At 44.5% G+C, this 16881-nt stretch overlaps 1 protein-coding gene across 1 annotated transcript in view; it reads left to right on the top strand.

Moving 5' to 3' along the window:
- TDRD9 (tudor domain containing 9) overlaps positions 1-13140 on the top strand; it is an 81550-nt gene extending 68410 nt beyond the window's left edge. The window contains exons 27-36 of the mRNA XM_035105043.2: positions 599-688; positions 1392-1652; positions 2498-2653; positions 3489-3559; positions 6804-6913; positions 7083-7179; positions 8714-8852; positions 9134-9252; positions 10845-10917; positions 11762-13140. Of these exons, the coding sequence (XP_034960934.1) occupies positions 599-688; positions 1392-1652; positions 2498-2653; positions 3489-3559; positions 6804-6913; positions 7083-7179; positions 8714-8852; positions 9134-9252; positions 10845-10917; positions 11762-11863 (1218 nt within the window). The 3' untranslated portion in view covers positions 11864-13140. The remainder of the gene's footprint in view (positions 1-598; positions 689-1391; positions 1653-2497; positions 2654-3488; positions 3560-6803; positions 6914-7082; positions 7180-8713; positions 8853-9133; positions 9253-10844; positions 10918-11761) is intronic.
- The last annotated feature ends 3741 nt before the right edge of the window (positions 13141-16881 follow it).

Below are 16881 nucleotides of genomic sequence, written 5' to 3'. Positions count from 1 at the left end.
GCAACATCTGGAGGGCACCGTGTTGACTGCCCTTGTCATATGGAGTTGGACCATTGTTCTGTCTTCAGTTTCAGACATGAGTGCTTCCCATGTCTGCCTAGAGAAGTTAGGGATTGAACCCGGAATCTTTTGCCTGCGAAGGTTGCGTTGTCTCACCAAGTTGTTCTCCACGGTCCTTTGCCCTGGTGACAGCTGCACTTGTTCAGCGACCCACTGGTGTGCTGGATGCGCACAATATGCAGATTGGCTCCTCACTTCTGCTCTGTGCTCCCTGACCAGTTCAAAACATTCCTGCCGTTGTTTCATAGTGGGGGGAAACGGTGCCCAGCCTCGTTGTTGCACACAAATCACTTTGCCCTTGGACCAGCTGCTGCTGCTGCAGCTGCATGGGAAGCTATTCAAGGCAGCTCCCCCACGGTCATTTTAAGCAAAGGGGCACTGGCTGAAATGGCTGCCTTGGGCATAAAATTTCCCGTGATGCAGTAATGGGCCTAATTTTTGCACAAGGAGCCTACTCTGAAATTGTAAGCCAATTTTCTTCAGTGCTTTGGAAATAAGTGCCAGTCCTTCTATTCATTACTGTTATTTTACCGTCCAGGTTTTCTACGTAGATTATGGCAATAGATCAAAAGTGGCTTTGGGACACTTGCGAGAGATTCCAAGCCATCTCCGAGAGCTTCCTTTCCAGGTAACGTTCCTTTTTGTTCTAAGAATCATGGAATGTGTTTTGGAGGGAGGAGTGTGTGTGTTAAATAACTATTATTATTGCTATTCTTACTCTTATTGTTATTACAGTGGTACCTCGCAAGACAAAAGAGTTTTGCGTTGCACGAGGGACTCGCAAGATGGCGAGGTTTTCTATGGCCGCCGCTTTGTCTTGCGAAGCACGGCCATAGAATGTAGCGCCGGAAGGCGGCAAAGGAAGATCAGCTGACAGCTGATCTCCCTTTTCCAGGGGGGGACGGAGCTGAAGCACGGTGGTGCGGTGGCTGCCCCCGCCTGTCTTCCCCGAGCCAAGGGGAAGATAGGCGGGGGCAGCCACTGCACCGCCGGCATGGGACGGTGCGGGGGGGGGAGAGAAGCGCTTCTCTCCCCTGCCGCCTCGCACACAGCCGGCATGGGACAGGGCTTCAGAGAAGTGCTGCGCCTTCTCTGAAGCCCCGTCCCATGCCACCGCCAGTCCCCCGGAGCCCATAGGAACGCATTGATTAAGTTTCAATGCATTCCTATGGGAAACCGCGACTCGCAAGACGAAGTTTTCGTAGGACGAATTGAGTCCTGGATCTGGAACGAATTAAATTCGTCTTGCAAGGCACCCCTGTATTCAGTTCAAACTTTTCCAGGGCAAAAAGTGCATATATTCATGTTTGGTGGTTTTTGTTTCGATGTAGGCGCTGGAATTCAAGCTGCGCAGAATGCGGCCTTCTGCCCAGTCCCTTGTATGTGGAGAGCAGTGGAGTCACGCTGCAAGCCAGAGCTTTGCTTCCTTGGTCAGCGGCTGTGCTCTGCTGGTGAAGGTCTTCTCGATCGTGCACAGCATCCTGCTTGTCGATGTGCTCCGGTACTCTGGGCTTTTGGACATTGTGAATGTCCGCGATATACTCATTCAGGAAGGCCACGCCGAACTGGCGGAAGACTCCTATGAATCCAAAGTGTGTTCTCTTGTTCCTTCTCGAGTACAGGAAGTCTTGGCATTTTAGGGTTTTTTGAAGCTGTGAGAGCGGGGTGGGGGGTGGGGAGAGGAGGATTGAAGGCAAGGCATTGCAGGCTTAACCTCTGTCGTGCTGCGAGTTCTGATGTCGGCGGAGCCGCAGGGGAATGGTTTCCCCAGACAGCTCTGCACAGGGCTCAGGCTGGAGAGCAGAATTCAGATATCGCTTCAGCACCAGCAGCCCCTCAGACCAAGCCTTAAATACAACTTGCACCTCCTGCGTCACAGGGGGTTGAAGCAGATAGATGATGACCATGGCGGCCCCTTGCAACTCTGATTTTGTTATTCTGTCCTAGCAACTGGCTCCACCTTCACTGTAAGGAGCTCCGCCCTACTTTTAGCACTTATTGACTCCAATGCAGCAGGGGATATTATGCTTGCGTTAGGGCTTCTGAACTGGAGTCCACTGCCTCAGGCCACGGGTTGACACTACAGACACAGCTTGTGGTGCTTTGGGGGCTGGCTCTGAGGGCTGTCCACTCTCCCACTCAGCGTTACACCCTGAAGAAGGGGAGTCTGGCCCCAAGGCTCACCTCCCAACAAAGCAAAGCATCCCAAACCTGCGGCCCTCCAGATGTTTTGGCCTACAACTCCCATGATCTCAACTAACAGAACCAGTGGTCAGGGATGATGGGAATTGTAGTCCAAAACATCCGGAGGGCCGAAGGTTGGGGGTGCCTGGCTTAAGTATAGTTCTCATGCCCTTTGTAGTATAACTTAAGTCTCTTTCCTCCCTCTGCCCCCGGCCAATAACTCTCAAAATGTTTTCCTTTGAATTTCCCTTAGCTCAGCCACGAAAATCTTAGAGAGCTGTTTTCAAAGCCAGAAGAAAGGAAGAGGGATGCTTCTCTCCAGAGGAGCTCAAGTGTAGAGGAGAGCCGCTTGATTGAAATGCTCTTGGAGAACGCCTCTGCCAATAGGTACAGTGCGCCAAACTGCAAGGTAAGCTTAAGAGGCACGGTCATTACTTTCCCCTGCTTTCAGAGTGGTGTGCTGTGGGTGCCCTGAAGGACGTAATGCTGCTTTTCCATCCAAGTGTCTATTAATACCAGGTTTCTTCATCACTGAAACCACCTGGCTGGTGAAGGTTACTTTGGGGGTGGGAGATTGCTCCATCTCTACAGAAACGTGTGAGAGCAGCTGAGCGAAATAACAAAACGCATAATGTTCATGTAAACTTGCCGTTTTGTGCAAACCGTTTTTATGCTTTGGGTTTTCTGGAGCTGTAAGAGGCTGCATTGACAGTACTGCCAAACCATGGTTTAGTGTGTTATGAGAAGGAACTGGAGCAAGTTTCACGCTCCCCGCAAAGAAGATTTTGTTTCAGCAACATCTTGTATGCCATCCAACCTTGACAAAGTGTGGTTAAACTTCACTGTTTGCTTGTTGAAACCAAGCTAACTTCAAGTCGTAGTTTTAAGAAGCTGGATTGACTCAATAAACCTTAGTTAAATTTAACTACATTTATAGAATGGATGGCACGCTTAACTGTGGTTAATCTCAAGCAGAGTCTTTCAGTCTTTTGGTGGCTGTGCTGAAAGAAGGGCGTGTGCGTTTGCCCCAGACTCACAGTGGCTCATCCTTGCACCGCTAAACTGTGGTTTCATGTTACTCATGAACTGATTTTAAGGGGTTGGGGTGAGGGGGTTATTTTGATGCCTCCATATTTACCCTTCCTACCCCAAAACATGAGCCACACTTTACTACCATAAGAAGAAAATCCGAAATGGACTTATTTGGGTGTTTTATGTTCTGCTTTAATTTTTTTCCTCCTAAGGCAAGGCTTATTGGCCCATACAACCCCTACTGCATGAAATTCAGCAGCATGACCAGAATTTCCAGATTTAGGTAGGACGGCATGTTCCTGTGCTTTGTTCAAGGTCACTCCGTGAATTCTGGCTGAACTAGACTTCTTATTTATGTCCTTCCAGGTCATGTACAAAATTGTGTCCCCTGGCTCTCATAATTTTCATTAGGGCTGCCTCCAAATTTGAATAATGCATAATCAATTGAAATTAATTTCAATGGATTAATTTGCCAAATCTGCGTAAACCTGACCTTCATTGAAGTAGTATTTCTGGAGAAAAAAAGCATGCTTGCTTTGATATTTAGGTTATTTAATTCTGCATTTCTGCCCTAATAAGCCCCACCCCAGCAGTTTTACAAAAAGAATCAAACCAAAAATGATTATCAAGTAACAAAATAAAGTTAAACCTTAAAATCCAACGAAGCAGAGTTAAAAGTTTAAATAATACATTAAAATCCATGCATAAGAAGAACATTTTCAGTGCTCACCTAAAACAGCATCGGGGGGTGGGACTAGTCTCGCCTTCCTTTGGGAGAAAATTCCAAAAGCAATGTCCATTCTGACATGTATTCGTCATAACCAGAGCCAATTCAGTTTTTCTGCAGTTTGGCTTCTGCCAGCTGTGACATTATTATCTCACCTTTCACTTACAGCCAGAATTTTACACATTTTTTCTGATCGTACTATTCCCATGTTCCATTATGTGATTTCACACCAGTTATTTCATGTGTTCCGTATTTGCATTTCCTGATTTAGTTCTTTGTTGCGGTTAATTGAGACCCAGAGCCCAATTGTACCTGATTTCACAATATTTAAGTATTTAAATGTTAACAGTGGACAGCCATTCTCTGGATCTCACTGACCCCCCCCCCAAACACCCCTTCTCACTCAAACACCTAATCTCATTTGGCCAACTGCAGTGCATTAAGGGCTCATAAGATTAAATTATTATTTACTTGGTCCCAACCTGAGTAGCAGTTTACAGGCCTGAGTTTGTATTTTACATGCATTTTTTCAAGGTGTGCAGGTATTTTGTGCTTCTGGATTTTTGCTTCTTCACAGGGTGGGTAAGTTTGTGTGTAAGTGAATAAACTCCGGTCTGAGAACACACTCCCTGTATTTTTCTAAGTAAACCAACTAAGAAGGATGTGCAAAGGTTTTCCTGAGGGTTTTCTCACATCTTGACACTTCCCTCTTCCAAAGCAAATAATTACCTGCCCCCTGCAAGGTTCTGGACCAGGGACAGGCAACCTTGGCTCTCCAGATGTTTTGGAACTACAACTCCCATGATCCCTAGCTAACAGGGCCAGTGGTCAGGGATCACGGGAGTTGTAGTTCCAAAACATCTGGAGAGCCAGGGTTGCCTATGCCTGTTCTAGACCTCTTTGAGCTTCATGACAACAGCCAGAAAATGTTAAACCAAGCACAAAGCAACATGTCAGAAAATCCGACATTAAGCACGTATAATCTGCTAACTTTTTTTAAAAAAAAACTACAGCAGCAACACGCTGTTCTGAACACATGGGCAGAAGGAATTACCATATCTGTTTAGTGTGAAATTCTCTTAACATTGTAGGTGCGGAGAAGCCTTTGTCACATATTTCTACCAGCTAAAGTTACTTTGATAGGGCATACAAAGATGATCTCTTCTGTCCAGGCAGATTCATACGGTGGTCTTTCAGACAATGCAGTGGAACCTCGGTTTACGCCTACCTCCGTTTACGAAAACCTCCGTTTACGAACACCGCGGACCCGGAAGTGTTTACATCCGGGTTCCGCGGCGTCGGATGCGCAGACGCAATCTGCGCAGCTCGCGCATGTGCAGAAGCGTGCCTTTGGCGAGCGAACACCTTCGCGGAACGGATTGCGTTCGCAAACCGAGGTACCACTGTACTTACTATTATTTATTAAACTTCTATTCCATCCATCTTCGCAAGGATGCTCAGGGCATAGCAAACACCAACATGTTTAAAAAATACAATTAAAACGGACATAAAACATGTTTAAAATAACAAAATATTTTTAAAACCATCTCATCCAGCCTATTTCAAGGTTGGCATGACCAGTATCTTTCTGCCATCAAATGCCTGGGAAACAGGCATGCTTTACAGTTTCCCCTAAAAGTGAACAATGAAGGAAACAGGTGCATCTCACAAGGGAGGGTATCCCACAAATGGAGAAATGCCACTTAGAAGGAGCTGTTATGGGGAAACACCAGCTGGGCAGCCTTAAGTGATGGCAACACCATATTGCAGCCCTAAGCTGTTAGGATACTAGCGTGACATTAAATAGCCCTAGCATTTTGCCACCAGCTGGAGGTTCCAAACACTCCTGTAGCGTAGCTGCAGGTAGAACACATCGTGGTAATCTAATCATAGGTCACTAGGGTTGCCAGACTCAATAGAGGACAGGACTTTCTGTGCCCTTAATTGCCCTGCTCTCTTTTGAGTCTGGAAACCTTAAAGAGAAACCAGCAGACTCTTTGTTTAATTTCCAAGCAAAGGGTCTGCTGGTTTCTCTTTAAGGTTTTCAGACTCAAAAGAGAGCAGGGCAATTAAAGGCACAGAAGTCCTGTTCTCTAGTGAGTCTGGCAACCCTATAGGTCACCCAGGCACACAAAACTGTGCTGAGATGTGCGCTTTCTAGCAAGGGATTGTGCACAGATGCCACAGTAGGAACTGTCTTGAAGAGAAGCCCTTTCCTCCATAGGGAAGACTGAAGAATGATGCCCCCTGAAAGCAGTAGTTCTATGTAAATGCTTGTACATAAAAGATGATGATGATGATGATTTACAACACATACCAAAGTGGCTTTAAAGCCGGCAAACTTGGCCCTCCAGATGTTTTGGGACTACAACTCCCATCATCCCTAGCTAACAGGACCAGTGGTCAGGGATGATGGGAATTGTAGTCTCAAAGGAGGGCTGAGTTTGCCTATGCCTGCTTCAAGAGAGAGAGAGGAGAGAGAGAGAAACGAAAGCAATAAAACCCCAAAGGATATAGTACATCGCCATAACAATCATTATCAATTGACGATTGCAATTTTCGACCTACTATATTTTGTATAAACGAGTTTCAAATTGCATTATACTCATCCATGCAAAAGGAAAAAGAAAAGATGTTTGATAGAACCTTATTAGTAGAAAAGGTGTTTAAGAGAATAATTTCGCTAATTAGTCAGTGACAATTTCACAGCATTGGATTTCTTCTGCTCCACATTAGGAATTCTGTGCAAGGCTGGTATTTAAACGAACTGAATTGCTTTTCTCTCTCCCCCCCCCCCCAGAGCAGTCTTCGTGGAGAAGGAGAGTGTGAACTCGGTGGTGGTGGTTGATGCCCCTGAAGACTCGTTTCAACAGATGCTGGTTGCTGCCTCTGTGACAGTAAATGCGACAGGTAAATGGCGTACTATTCCTGGGTAAATAGAGCGTTGACAAAGAGCTGGTTGATCACTTGTGCCTGCACTGCGGTTCTGTTACCATCGGATCTTACCTTTGCAAAATGGTTGCATTCTTTAAAATGGCCAGATAGCATTGCCATTACTACTATTGTTTTCTGACAACAGGATCCACAATGTTGCTCAGGGAGACATCTCTGATGCCTCATGTTCCAGGACTTCCAGCACTGCTTGCCATGCTGTTTGCTCCTGTGATAGATCTCAGGTATGTGCACATTTCTAAGCAAGAGCATCACAGTCAACTTAACAAATGCTTGTGCGGCTTCCTTTATAGTTCCCCGACAGAATGTATAACGCTCTTTCCAAAGGCTTCATGTTGTGTGACATAAATTCATCCCCCCACACTGATAGTAAACATTGATCTTTTTTTTCAAATCCAGGGCTATGCTTACTCCCAGGCCTGTGCATATTTAAAGTAATTACTTCGCAGATGTTGCTGAATTTAGAATGTTTGTAACCTGCCATATTTAAAATTCAGAAGGTGATACTGAAAATTTTGCTATTCTGAGAATCATATTTGTCTAAAGAAAGATGTGAAAAGTCTGTGGGTAGGGTTTGCCCAAATCACAGAAGTTCAGGTGTAAAGGGATCAGGAGGGACAGGATTTCAAGAAATCTGATCGCAGTAATCCCCAGAGCAGGCATCCCTCCAGATGTTTTGGCCTACAACTCCCATGATCCCTAGCTAACAGGACCAGTGGTCAGGGAAGATGGGAATTGTCGTCCAAAACATCTGGAGGGCTAAAGTTCGGGGGTGCCTGCCCTAGAGCATTGCTTACTGTGAAGGAACATGCTGCTGAATCGTTCTTGCCTAGGTCCTCCTTTCCTTGAGTTTGGGGCAATAAACCACAAATGTGCTTACTTTGAGGTGTGAACCAGCACTCGTGGTTTGTCTCTCTCCAGACAAACCATAGTGGTAAGCCAAGGTTTGCTCCTGGTCTATGGATCATGGGTCATTCGGGGGAAAACAACCAAGCTTGTTGCTCTCAGAGTGAAATGGGAGCAATTCAGCATGCCTAGAACACTGCTCCTTCATGTTTTATGGTTTACAGTTACATACAAACAGGGCCATTGTGTGCAAGTGAGCAGTATTTGGTTATGATGTCATATAAAGTTCCTTTTTTAAAAAAAAAGATTTTTATTGAAGTATGAGAATTTTTACATACATTATATTCTCTCCTTCCAATTTTTAATTTCCCGTACCATTTTTCCTTTCCCTCCCCCCCCCCATATCCATTGGAAGGCTTCAAACAGTTGTCCTCAGCCACGGGCACAATGTCTTTAATTTCCACTGAATGTCTTCTGGTCCAGTAGTTGTTATCCATTGAAGATAGGAGTTCCATCTGGTCCTTATCATAATAGACTTGGCCTTCCATGTTATTTCCTGTGACGTTACTGCCACGATGTCTGACTGAATAAATTCAAACCAATAATTAGTCCAGACCTCTACTGTCCATTTTTCTCTATCTTTCCAACCTAAAGCTATTGTTGCCTTTCCTGCTAGTATCATTGCTTTGAAGGTGTGCTGGTCACCTTTCTCTATGGCCGTGTTTCCTAGTATACCCATTGTCATAAGATTGAAGTCTATAGGTAGCTTCACTTTAAAAACTTCATTAATAACCTTAAGGTCATATAAAGTTCCTACACTTGTTTATTTTATATACCGCCCCTCATCTGAGGATCACTGGCCAGTTTACTGTATAAATGACTTGGTCATTAAAAGCTTGTTGCTCTCATTAGGGTTGATGAAAGCAGGAACAGATACATTGGTGTCCTTTGTGGCTTGGGATGGAACCACTCGCTAGGAGTCCCCATCCTCTCCGACCACGACATGGAGTTTATGTTTGATGTGAAGATTGATGCAGATGATATAACCCAGGTAAATTCCGCACCAGTTCATCCCATTCATGCTGCCCTCTCAGGTTTCTTGTAAGCGAACCAACTGCCTTGGCTAGTTTCTGTGCAACAAGATTGATTCACATCTTGGAAAGTAATCCTGTATTTAGGTAGACGATTAAGCTAACGAATTCTTTTAACGGATCTGGTTTAAAAGTGTTTCAGTCTGGATAAGAAAAGTAGTAGTTTCATCAAAAACTCAACTATTCAACCAGTCGCCGTCTCTGCTGCTTCTAAAAAAAAATGGCTGTCTTTTATTCACAGATAAACATCATAAGGATCGCTATTAACAAGCTGGTCTCGGATGGTCCAAACGGCCTGATGCATTTTGGTCAAGAGAGAATTGCCCAGTTGCAGGATGCCGCACGCCAGAAGCTTTTAGGGTAAATTACCTCCTTTCCCCCCCTTGCCATAAGAAGTTGCATTCATTTTTATAGCACACAACAGGAGAGAGAGTGCATTACAAAGATAAAGAAGCGCTAACTCAGCTTTCCCTAGCCTGGTGCCTTCCAGATGTTTAGAACTAGAACTTCCACCAGCCCCACCCGGCATGGCCATGGATCAGGGATGATGGGAGCTGTGGTTTCAAAACATCTGGTGGGCACCAGGTTGGAGAAGGCCAGGCACAAATGTAACAATCCTGGAGAAGCGAAAGGACCTAAATGTATCATTATGTATTCGGGGCACTCGTGCATCTGCAGTTTTAAGTTAATTGTATTTACCATATGTCATCACTACTTAACGGGAAACTCTGCATTTGAAAAACATGTCTAGACAGAATGAATTAAAACACAGCTCAGGGAGACAGGAGATGGCAGGCGGGGAGTCTGTAGTAATCGAGTTGTCACACACGCCAAAACATACCCAAAATAGCTAGGATTATATCTGCATAGACAAATTCGGGCACATGCCCGTGTATGCACTCGGCTGATGCAAACATTGGCACTGGGAGATCAGCTTAAATTATGATGTTTTAAATGCTTGCCTTGTCAAAATACTCTTAATAAATTAGCTCAGTCAGGGCTCGAATTAGAAAGGGGCAGGGGGAGCTGCTGGGCCCTCTTAGCTTGTCCTCCTAATCAAGGTTAGGAGAGGGGCAGGATTTGGCTATAGTTGGGGAATGTTGGAAGTGAGCTTTCTGGCTTTCATTAAGGACCCCTTCCGATAATTAGGGCACCAGATTCTGTGTGACGCTGATCATTTTTCCTGAGCTGCTTCCCAACAAAGTAAGGTTGGCAACTGGTGGGCCCTGGAATCTCCATCCAGCCCTCCATGTAGCCTCTGCCTGCCCCCCTGCTGGGGACCTCAGCTACTCCCCCTCCCCTTGCAAGGCAAAGACACCATTAGAGGCCTGTTGGGCTTCATTCACACCATACATATAAAGCAGTCTTACACCCCTTTAGTAGTTTTGACTTTCCCTGCAAAGAATCCTGGGAGCAGTAGTTTCGCACTGTAAAACTACAGTTCCCAGGATTCTGTTGGTGTACTGCGCTGGGCTTCATAACCAACTTGGGAAAACGCCAGGCAGCTGTGTTCTTCCCCCTCAAGCGCCCCTCGAGATGATCCATCGCTCCTCTGTCCCGATGTGCTTCTGCGACACATATCTGAAGATGTGTGCACACAGTACTGGAGTCCAAGCAGAAACTAGGCATAGAGGTGTGGAATCTAAGCTCATTTATTATGTACAAGTTCAGGTGTTATAGAACAAAGGAAACATGGCTCCTCTCTCCTCCTCCGAGAGAGAACAGCAAATGCAAAAGTACAACAATAACAGGACAGTGTAACTGAACTTCCAATAGTATGGAATGTCAGCACAGACATGTGATGAAAACAATCGCACATCAGCAGTGGAGAGAATGAAATCCCAACAGATTCTCCATTACTGTTCAAGTGGTATAAGAGTGCTTTAAATGTCTGTCCTACTAATAGGATTTTTCTTTACTCACAATGAGTTTCCTTCTCCCCGCTCTCTCAGCCTGATTTGCAAATCAAAACCCCGCGAAGTTGTTCTTCCTAAATTCTATCCAAAGCCATATGAATGGAGCAAGGTAAGATTTGCTTCCCAAATTTTGACCTCAATAACACCAGTCCCAAGCCTTCTAGCCTCAGGTATGGTGACTCTCCATGGTCTTTAGCAGATCACATACTACCTGACTTTTTTTACTGAAGATGCCAGGGATTGAATCTGGGGTGTTCTGGTTGGGGATACTTGACGAATTTGTTTCAGTGAATTTCAGTACGACCTGCCCTGATCCACAGCACTTGGACTACGGAGTGGATTGGAGCACATTCATCCTTTGCATTCCACTCCTCTGAATTTTGAGACGTAGTGACCAGCTTAAAAATGTCCCCCAAAATGAAACTAAACACTTTCTGAAAAAAATATGTAAACTGAACTGCAGCCATCATTCAAAATTCACACACTTCCCCAGATTTTGCGATGCAGTTCTCTAGTCAAGAAATGCTTATGTTCAAAAATGAACATACTAATAAAAATAATATACAGAAATGCCCATCCCTACCCCCATGTTATTGTGTTAGTTTGTAGTTGTGCCTGTATCATCCTGCCAAGGGCTAGAGATAATTTTAACTTTCTATATCCATATCTCTATCTATCTATCTATCTATCTATCTATCTATCTATCTATCTATCTATCTATCTATCTATCTATCTATCTATCCCCCTCTGTGAGTTATAAGCTCTGCCCAGGAGAAAATGTTACTGGAACGGATACCCCTCCCCCCACCTCAACCTCACCAGAAAACCTTCCCTTCCATTCAAAGCATTAAACCTTCACTTTAAAAGAACAAACAATAAAATCTTCATTACTTGCATGTACTAAGTTACACGATTGTTTAGACATTTTCCCCGTGTTTTTCTTTCTCATTTAGCCACACTCAAATATTGTCATTGACCAGTCTGAACCACAAGATGCACGAGCAAGGACCGATTCCTTGTACCAGCTGCATAAGTTGATTTTGTTAAATCCTTAAGGCTTCAGCACTCATCGTCCTTCGCTGGAAGAAAGTCCCATTAGACCTGGTGCAATCTGCTTCCAAATAAGTGTGTTTAGGATCAGAATAATAATAATGTTGTTGTTGTTGTTGTTGTTAAAAAAAACCTATTGTTCTGTTATGGAAAAATATAAAAGATGTGTTTAAAAAATGTGACTTACCAGTTTAACTGTTTATCTTGTTTTCCTAATTCAAACAAACAAACAAACAAACAAGAAGCCCCCAGAAAATCACAAGTATATGCAGTACAGTTTTTGAAATTGGAAGAACTTTAGTGCTGCTCACTTATTAGCCACATGAGGCACTAAGAGCTGCTTATCCGTAACATTAGACTACCTGGCCTCACCCCTCCAACCTATATGCATTCAGTAAAGTTCTGAATGCCAGGGTTGGTGGGGGGACTGTACATGCTTTGGTTTTTCCATACACCTGAAAGCCCTGATCACACTCGGCTCCTGACATTGGGGGAGGCAAGGGTTCGGTGTCAGGAACGGCTTTCTAGGCAGGGTGTGAAGCTGCTGCGCCAGCTTCCTGGCAGGTGGATCAATGTTGCTTACTGTGAGAGGGGCAAGATGCCAAGGGGTCTGGTGCAGTGCAGACGCACGGGCAGAGCCAATCTGGTGCTCCTGCTTGCATGTTTGCACCGTGCCAACCTCCCTTGCCACTTTCCCTCCCAGTAAGCAGCAGTGACCCACCTGTCACTGGGGAACTAATGTAATGACTCTCTGCCCCACAAAGCAAGCTGTTTCTGCCCGAAGGACAGAAGTTGAAGAGATGGTGCCAGGCAGCTGTAGGAAGACTGTTGCTGTGATGGGCAGTGCCAGGAGGAGGATTCCTCCGCTACCGTCTCAATTTAACCCTGTGCATGATGTTTCTCTTCTTGAGTTCAAAGCAGGGCTGGGGAACTTTTGGCCTCCCAGATGTTGTTGATCTACAGCTCCCATCAGCCATGACTTCCTGGTTCTGGAGGGACAAAAGTTCCCTATCCCTGCTTTAAAGATGCATACAAGTTGCTATGGCTAAGATTCTTGGAACTGATAGTTTTGACAGCAGGGCTTAGCTGCGACAGATTCTTTAAAAAATGTGAAGTGCATATAATTAAGCCGCTTCAGTTTAGCTCATAATTAGCATTCACAGCGGCCAAATAGGAAGATAACGTTTTGGTTTTGCCTTTGGATTAAAGTACATTTCAAGTTTTAAGTGTTCCATTTGATATTTGCTTTCTCTTATTATCTGCAATGGCTAGTTTGCTTTGAAAAAAAATAAAGCCAATAAGTTTTAATACACTGTGATTTTTGTATCTTTTAAAATACATATTGGGCAAATGGAACAGCGTAGATTAAATCAAATCTGTTGTTCCTTTTTCCATTCACGCAGCATGATGGAAATTGCAATTTGTTTCTTCCTAGTTCAAAGGGGGGGGGGAGAAGCCATGCCTTTATAGAAGTTTGCAGTGGAAATATAACTAAAACAAATAGCAACAATAAAGCAAGAAACACAAAGGGCAATTTTATAGAATTGGTTAGAACTGATTAACAAGATCATAATCTTAGTACAGACCACAGAATGTGGTTTGGCAACCAAAGGAAAATTACTTCAATCGATCTTAGGAGGGATTCTGGTCAGTTCTCTCCCATCAGTGCAAGAAAGACCACTTAACTTTTAAGGTGGCCGACGGTTGCAGCCACGGAGGGTGACAGGATAGGTTGCCTAAATTTTAAATCTAAATCGGCCAATGAAGGCCTACCTGTGGGGCAGGGGTTTAGTGGACTGGAGGAACAGCATCAGCATGGCATCATTGGCATCCGAATGCCAGGCTGTAACTCTCACCCCCTCCCCGCCCCAAAATCTGGACTTGCCTTTTCTGAGGCAATAAGTAACAAGGAAGAAACCCCAAACTTGTGGCCAGCTACTTGTTTTTGCAATATTTCAGTGACCCATTTGTCAATTAATCCCGATGTTCCAGAAATTCTACTCTGGAGCAATAAAGTGGAACCTCGGTTTACGAACACCTCAGTTTACGAATTTTCGGTTTACGAACGACTGTAACCCGGAAGTACAGTAAGTAACCCGAGGTGTCCGAGGCCTACAGAGGCCTCCGCAAAGGCCTGCAGCTGCAGAGGTGCTCCCATGGCTCCCCGAAGGCCCGGAGCGAAGGTATCGGTGTGTCCGTGACTGGGCCGCAGCCACGGAAGCGCTCCGATGTGGAAGAGGACCCTGAGCCCTCATCCAAACAATGACTATCATCAGCCCAGGTAAGAAAAAAAATCACATTTTCATTTTGTGCTGTTTTATTCATTTCATTTTATGGCCTCATTAGAAATTGCTGTTTTAGGGGGTGTTTTTCTTCATCTGGAACGGATTAATCCACTTTCCATTACTTTTCAGTGGGAAAGTTTATTTCAGGTTACGTACGCTTCAGTTTAAGTACAGACTTCCGGAACCAACTGTGGTTGTACACCGAGGTACCACTGTATATCCTCCTTGCCTTGCACAAGATAAGAGACCTGGATTACGTTGATGTGCTGCCCTTGACTCAATGCATTGCACATAAAGTCTGGGAAAAGTCTTATAGTAGGAGGACACCTCTAGATCCAAGATACTTTTTGATCTATTAAAACACAAATATCCTATCAGTTTCCTGTTTGTTGAAGACCAGCTGCCTGATGTAATAGAACCTTGTTTCCAAAAGAAACAAGAGGTACATTGTTACTGCTGGGAAATAACTGGGAACACCAGTTAATCCTGCAAGCCCCACGTGTGTGGGACTACAGAATTCAAGAAAGTACACGCGGTGGCTTGACTCTTACGCCAAAACAGCCCCCAACAGAGTTTAAAACACAGGTCTGTGCAGCGTTTGCAAAGCCTCTACCCCTCTTGGATTGAATAGACCACAAACTTTGGTATGTTTAAGTGCTTTACTTACAGTAATCAGAGGTTTCACTCATGCATTGTTCAGTGCAACAGCAGAAATCATATGTTAGTCTCCAACATGCTGTCTGAGTCTGGAGTCCCAGCCTCTGACATGTGCTCAGCTACATGGTTGGAACAAAGAAGGGAAAGAGAGGAACAAGAAACAGGCAATACTTCCTTGCAGAAGGTGAGGAGGGCGTGACCTAGCCATGCCTCCTTAGTGTTTATTTCTACTGAACTTAACAAGCCTCTCAGTGCTATCTAGCAGCCCTTCTCAAGAGCAAGTCTTCTGCCAAAAGTTTTTCCCCAATTTGGACACCAGGAAGGGCACAGATGGGGTTGAGGGGGAACATGCAACCCCCAAACTAGGGAGAAAGGTGAAGGAAGCCTGCCCAGGATCTGGATACTGCTCTTGTATATCGGGAATGTCTTCCAGCAGCATTTTGCAGATATGGAAATTTGTCTTACTCTTGATTTTCTTTTTGAAGATGGTCCTGTGGAACATTCTGCTCACCTCTCCTTTCTCTGCTGACAATATCTGGGTGCGTGGGTAATGAATTCTGCTGCCACCTCACATACTGTTATTTCTTTCCCTGTCTTAAGCAGATGTTCCTTAACTGGAGGCTTCCACCTTTTCTTGCAGGGGAAGTTACCTTGTCTTCTTTGTTCCCTCCCTGTTTTTCCTTCATGTTTTCTGTAGAATTGTAACAGGTAGGTTCCAGTCCCTGATACAGTTCCAGTTGGATGATATTTTAGTAGTTGAGGAGTTATCCGCCTTACCAGTCCGTCTGGAGAGATTGATGACCTTGCCTGTATGGGGGGGAAATGAAATTTATGAAATATGTGTTTGTGTGTGAACAACAAAAAGAAATGGCTGAGTGTCTGGATTCAAAACGCGGGGGCTAACACAGAGAGAGCCCCAGTAGCCCCAGTTAAAATCACAAAATAAGCAGCCCATTAAAGTTTTAGAAATACAGGTTGTTAAACCTCTCATTCAGCTGCATACAGCAGCTGACCTCTTTCTACCCCTCTTGCAATGAGCAGATCACACACAGTTAAGTAAGTTTAAAATATTTTACTTACAGATTCAAGGTGTCGGTTATGCATTGTTCCATGCTGCAGCAATGATAATAAGGCAACATACTATTGAGTAGAAAATGCAGAATATAGTTCCAAACACTTGCTGTAAACTCAGGAGCAAGCTTACACACATCCTTCTTCAGTGGTTACATGATGCACAGAGGGGGGGGGTAGAAAGGCTTGGAAATAACCCGAGTCTCTCTACAACTCTGTGGTCCTTAACCCCTTCATGCAATAACTAGCAGTCGTGCATAGTTAGGGTTGACTGCAATCTCCCGCAGCCTGATCCTCCCAGCAGCATCACCAAACAGAAATTCATGGTAAGTATAATTTTCTGTTCTGCTGGGAATCTGCTGCCACCCAGTGGACAGTATGGGTTTACTTTGTATTTGAAATTTGCAGCTTTGCAGCTCCTTCCAAAACATGGAATACATATTCAGTTCATCAACTGCCAACAGGAAGGATGACCAGAATGCAAGAGTTAGGCCCCATCTGCACTATGCTTTGAAAGCAATATCGTATCACTCTGGCTCCCACCAAAGAATCCTGGGAACTGAAGTTAGTTAAGGGTACTGAGAATCACAGAGCTAAAGGTTTAAGAGCGCATTCTAGTAATTGTAGCACTTTGAGGGGAAGAGGGGGATAAAATGGGCACATAGAATGAGTTGCTGCACTTGAGTTAAAGTCTAAATAAAAGCTATCCATTTGACCAGATCATCAAGTATAGTTCCAGATTTGCCAGGCTTGTGATGAGTGTTGTCTTAAAAATGATGGCTCTGCTGTATATTTCGTAAAAGGAAAACCAAGTCATATTAAAAGTGTTTGGAGGTTCCAGTCCTTGTCAAAATTGCAAATTATGAACAACTTTCTCCATTATAGCTCTATTCCAGAGTGAGGGGTACCAAGCATCCAATGTAAGATTTGGGGTTATTTTCCACTGAGTTGCAATTACTGTACTATTCCTGCTGCTTAGACCATATATAGGTAAAGGTAAAGGGACCCCT

The sequence above is a fragment of the Zootoca vivipara genome, chromosome 1 (assembly GCF_963506605.1).
Source record: "Zootoca vivipara chromosome 1, rZooViv1.1, whole genome shotgun sequence".
Classification (NCBI taxonomy): Eukaryota; Metazoa; Chordata; class Lepidosauria; order Squamata; family Lacertidae; genus Zootoca; species Zootoca vivipara.
This window is presented reverse-complemented; position numbering and strand designations above follow the sequence as displayed.